Source organism: Onychostoma macrolepis, chromosome 01 (assembly GCF_012432095.1).
Source record: "Onychostoma macrolepis isolate SWU-2019 chromosome 01, ASM1243209v1, whole genome shotgun sequence".
Classification (NCBI taxonomy): domain Eukaryota; kingdom Metazoa; phylum Chordata; class Actinopteri; order Cypriniformes; family Cyprinidae; genus Onychostoma; species Onychostoma macrolepis.
Genome location: NC_081155.1, coordinates 19421612 through 19427108, shown reverse-complemented (window position 1 = coordinate 19427108; position 5497 = coordinate 19421612). Strand labels below are relative to the sequence as shown.

Below are 5497 nucleotides of genomic sequence, written 5' to 3'. Positions count from 1 at the left end.
CCGCATGGTAAAACTTTTCGTTTTAACCCAAGTGATCAGGAAGTAGTTGCTGATTGGTCAGCCTTCAGCTTAACGCGCAGCCACTCATTGGACTAAACAGCTGTCGATGATAACTGCACCGTCAAAACCAAAAGCAGAAGAGTTTCTCTCATAAATACAACAATAATTTACTGTTTTTAAGCTTGGACGAAAGAACACGTATAACACAGATTTTATACAACCCTGGTCTTTTAATCACAATTACTCAGTCTAGATAACTCAAGTCACACTACGGTATAATTAAACTTTAGTGTGTCCAAAATATACAGTTCTAATATTATCAAGAGAACAATAACAACTCAACCTAAGAAATAAGTCAACTAATTGCTACTCATCTACACTAAATAAGCAAATGGTCAGTAAAAACAGAACCACATATGTGACCCTGGACCACTAAACCAGTCTTAAGTGTCAATTTGTCAAAATTGAGATTTATACATCATCTGAAAGCTGAATAAATGACCTTGTTAGGATCGGACAATATTTGGCCGAGATACAACTATTTGAAAATCTGGAATCTGAGGGTGCAAAAAAATCAAAACACTGAGAAAATATTCTTTAAAGTTGTCCAAATAAAGTTCTTAGCAATGCATATTACTAATCAAAAATTAACTTTTGATATGTTTACAGTAGGAAATTTACAAAATATCTTCATGGAACATGATCTTTACTTAATTTCTTAATGATTTTTGGCATAAAAGTAAAATCTATAATTTTGACCCATACAATGTATTTTTGGCTATTGCTACAAATATACCCCAGCGACTTAAGACTGGTTTTGTGGTGTTGGACTAATTTTGACTAATCCTAAAATAAAAGTTAAAACATAATGTAAATGTTTAAGAATTAAACTGTTTTTTTTTTTTTCCAACAAGGACAAAATATTTGTCACTGCTAATGTAAATTGTTTCAGTTGTCAGTTACAAAAAATGAGGCCTCAAAAAACAAAACTTAGCCTCTTAGTATCTTTTATCATCATATATAGGCTATATCCTAAATTTCCAAAAACAATTAAATAAATAAAAGCAATATTTCATACCACAGCCCTAAAATAAACAGACAGCTTGCACATCACATTTCACCGTGATGCCTCTAACAATGCAAGGCCAGTTGATAAGACAGGAAGAACGTAAAAGACAAAAAAAAAAAAGATGGGAAAATGAAATGAACAAGGACTGGAAAACATGTTGTGTGTAGGGATGTTTTGGGTTCATTTGCATTAAGATGCTTCTCTTGATTCTTGATAGAGACATGACTTGGAAAAGTAGACAACCTCTTCACCTGGAAAAGACAGGATGTCACTCACAAATGGTCAACATGTCGTTTTATGAATTTAGTTTTATGAATGCTTACTTTGACATTTATGTCAGCCAGCTATACACCAGAGAACCACCGATGACCGCAAGAATTGTGCAGCACAGCATGATCATCATTTTCTTCTACAAAGGTGTAAGTGGGCAGCCAGTGACAGCATGATAATGATATAATGATAGTGGAGGAAAGCAAGGGGAAAGGATGATTGGGAAGAAGAGATTTGGAAGGTGTAGAGAACAGACATATAGAGATGAGGTTGAAATTAAGAGGAAGAAACAGAGGACATCAATGTATGAAGAAAAATAGAAGATGGAACAATGAAAATAAAAAAAATGCTGCAAGAAAAATAAAATTTGAGAATCTCAGCACTGGTTGTCTACATTTAGTACAAAATATACTCTAAGTGAAAGTGTCATTTATTATATGACACAATTGTTGTTCTCGTAATTTCCCAGCTCACCCTGCGTGCTTCTTGTTGGAACTTGGCAGCCTTTTTAGTGTCAGCCACAGCTCTTTCAACAAAACCCACAGACTGGTCCATGTTGCTCTCAATCCTGTCAATCATGCTTCCCTGTTGAAAAATGAGAACAAAGTGGTGTCCAAAAGCAGTTTTAATCCTAAAGTCTTCAAAATAGGGCTGTAGATTTGCTTTATTCTCTTGAAAATACAAAGACGTGTACCTGATTTTCCACCAGCACTGCAATGTCCACAAACATGTCGTGCAACTCCTTCACGCTGCTCTCCAGTCGCATAATATCTTTGTGTCGTGCCTCAATCTCACTTAGTGCCTGTTTTGATATCCCAGAGTCCATAATCTATAAAAAAGTAAAAAAAAAAAAAAAACATTTAAATGGTTATTATTTTTAAAGAAAGCAGCATTTATATAATCAAAATACAGTACAAATAGTAATATTGTGAAATATTATTACAATTCAAATTATTTTCTTTTTTAATATAATTTTAAAATGTAATTTATTCTCATGATGCAAAGTTTAATTTTCAGTCCAGTCTTTAGTGTCACATGATCCTTCAGAAATCATTCTTATATGCTGATTTGCTGCTTAGCAAACATTTTCAATTTTTAGCAATGTTGACAACTTTTGTGCAGCTTACATTTTTTTGTACACCAGCATAATTATAGTCAGGATTCTTTGATGAATAGAAAATCCAAAATAAAAGTGATTATTAGAAATATAATTTTATTTAACCATGTTACTGTCACTTTTGATTTTTTTAACATGTCCGTGATGAATAAAAGTATTTATTTTTCTTTTAAAAAATCACACTGATTCCAGACTTAAGTAAAATATCTTACACCCCATACAAATTACAGGCAATTATATTCTTACAACAAAACATCACACATAGATGTATATAGAATAGCACTCACTCCTGCTGTGAATACTGCAGCGTTTCCTCCATCCAGCATTTCCTCCAGCTCTTCATCAGTAGTGGCTTTGCCAGCTGTAAGACAGGATTCAACAATGGCCTTTAACATGTATATAACATTGTGTTCACTGACTGTGTTTTTAATCCAACCCTAAAGAAGGTCTGTGTCCGTGTTTGTCACTCACTGATCTCCAGCTGTCTTTGGATGCGCCCTTTGCTCTTCTCTCTAAACTCCATTTGGGCTTCATTGTATTTGGTCATCACTTCTACAAACCTCTTAGCAAGAATGGCATGCTAAACAAAAAAGATAAACATTGTATGATTAAAAAACAAACTACTTGCTGAAATCCCTGTGGTTTATTCAAAGGGCTAGTGGTTACCTGAGATTTCTTTATCCGGATATCTGCTGAAACCCTCTCTTCAGTGTTAGATGCCAAACTCTGCTCAATGCCTGTTTTCAAGGTTGACAAAATAATTAAACTCAGAGTTTGTAGAATATTGTCCAATTATCATTGGAGAAAAATTATATATTTTCATCAACGAGCAAGAAGAATAGAAAGCTGACTTTTGAGTTTGTTGCGAGCATTGTTGGCCAGTTTCTTAATCTCATTAGTAACTGCTTCCAATTCCTCCTGTGTCTCTGGTCGAGAAATGAGATGAAAGATATTTAAAGCATGACTGGGGTAGGGAAGCGATAGAGAAAAATGATAAATAATTTATAAAATGAAGGTAAAATGTGATTAGACTAACTCTGGTCTGATGTAGGTGCAGAGAGGATGACAGAATACAGTCGCTTTATCTCGCCTACATTTTCTTCAATCTTGTCTATGCTGGTGCGGATTTCTTCAATCTGAAGAACACATAAAGAAATGAATTTCAAATGTTCATTCAACTGCACTCTTAAAAATAAAGGTTCTTTATTGGCATTGGTGGTTCTATAAATAATCTGGAAATTTCCCATTGCACTAAAGGTTCTTTATATTTGAAAAGGTCTTTTAAAACGTCAGTAAATGTTCTTTGGGGAACCCCAAAAGGTTCTTCTTTGGCATCGCTGTTAAAACCCCCGTTTGGAACCTTTATTTTTAAGAGTGTGTGACATTCAAATGTGGATATTCATTTGAGTACAGCGTTGATTCCCAAATACCTGAGCGAAGAACTCGTCCATAAATTCTTTATTTTCCACTGGAATTTCCACATCATCAGGAGTTTGATCCGACTTCTGTTTTGACATAAACAGCCTTAAACAAGCTTGCTTATTAGCTGATTTAAGCTGGTCTTCTAGACTGGTGAAACTGGTGTTTAACTCAACGAACAGCTGGTCTCCAAGCCTGACCAGCCAACAGACCAGCTTGACCGGACTGAGAGACTGACCAAGACCAGCAAACTGCATTAAGCTGGTTAAGATTTTATTCAGCAACCTGTAGCCTACTTGTTTTGTCAGTAAATTAAAGGTAGAATCCATTGCAGTTTATCTTCACTATTTCAACAGAAATGGAACACTTTTATATTTAATACACAGAATTATATTTTAAACACACAGAACTGGCTCCTATGATTGACAGGGCAGGGGGACACGGTTGCTATGGACGCGCGCGTCTCGCATCTCAACTATCTATCACACGCGTTTCTTCGTGCCTAATGGCAGTTAAGATACTGTTTACTCTTTTAACCTATTTGTTGTATAATCATGAGTGTAACCTCCGGATAATGACCTATTGCTAACATTTACAGATAGATAACCTACCCGTAATTGCCTATAAGTTATCACTACAATGACCCTGTTAGTCAATATTATTGAGCTCGGGACCTCCCAGGGAAAGGTCAAACATAGCAAATCAGTCCTCAAACCGCCGTGTGTGTAATAATAAAACCATAGTTCAACATAAGAACATAAGAACAAAATCTCTTACCGCTTTTAGTTGTTCCAGTCGGTCCTTCATCTTCAATTCAACGTGATACGAGATTTAAGATTTGAAGAATTGCTGGTCAATGTAAAGATAAACAGCAGCGACGTCGTTTTCAGTCTGGATAGCTAGAAAACTTGTTACCTACAGCATGAATACACCAAGTTTAGAGTTCCAGTAGAACCGTTTAGAATTCTTATTTTAGACACTTTAAAAAATAATAAATAAAAAATAATAAAAAGTGCAGCGTTCTTTTTTTTATGGAAAAAAATCAAACAATATGGCAGTGTCGCGCTGGTCCTGTAGTTGTCCTAAGCCTATCCTCTCAGAGCGGATTAGAGCAACAGTTGTATGCTGGGTAGCTAATCTTCCTCTGCCGAGGTGCTCCTTTTTCTCCACTCACACACATGGGACTACCCCAAACTATGGGACTAGGACTGAGACTTAAAAATAATAGAATGAAAAATGTTTTAAAATGTAGTTAAAAAAGATAAAATAATAATAGAAAATTAATACATCTTCTTTATAATACAGTTATACTTAAAACTATTTAATGTCTGCCATCCAACATAAAACAAAGTCGAGATTGGTTGGGGTGAGTTGAGGGACTGTTGAAGTACTGAAAAATATTAAAATCTATTTGCTTTTTTTTTTTAAAGCAGTAACTGAAACACAATTACAATCAAGATTGTAATTCATATTGTTGAATATCATATTGAATTGTTAGTCTGTATATTTCTTCTCCACCAGCACAAACAGTAAAACATCAAGCAATGTGCATCACAAAGCATCACATCTTACACAGCTTATATCAGACAGAAATGGCAAAGATTTCCCATCCTATTTAAAGA

General features: G+C 34.9%; 1 protein-coding gene across 2 annotated transcripts; it reads right to left on the bottom strand.

Annotated features, from left to right (window-relative positions):
- Positions 1-164: 164 nt before the first annotated feature.
- Positions 165-4949, bottom strand: stx3a (syntaxin 3a). Of its 2 annotated transcripts, XM_058778021.1 has the most exons (11): positions 4653-4949; positions 3887-3961; positions 3493-3592; positions 3308-3382; positions 3123-3193; positions 2928-3036; positions 2744-2817; positions 2034-2168; positions 1814-1924; positions 1393-1478; positions 165-1320 (listed from the first exon to the last, which is right to left on the bottom strand). In XM_058778021.1, the coding sequence occupies exons 1-10, from the start codon at positions 4680-4682 to the stop codon at positions 1401-1403; spliced, it is 858 nt and encodes a 285-aa protein (XP_058634004.1). In that variant the 5' UTR covers positions 4683-4949; the 3' UTR covers positions 165-1320; positions 1393-1400. The 2 variants fall into 2 exon arrangements, with proteins under 2 accessions (XP_058634004.1, XP_058633924.1); XM_058777941.1 differs by having other exon boundaries at positions 165-1688.
- Between the last annotated feature and the right edge of the window lie 548 nt (positions 4950-5497).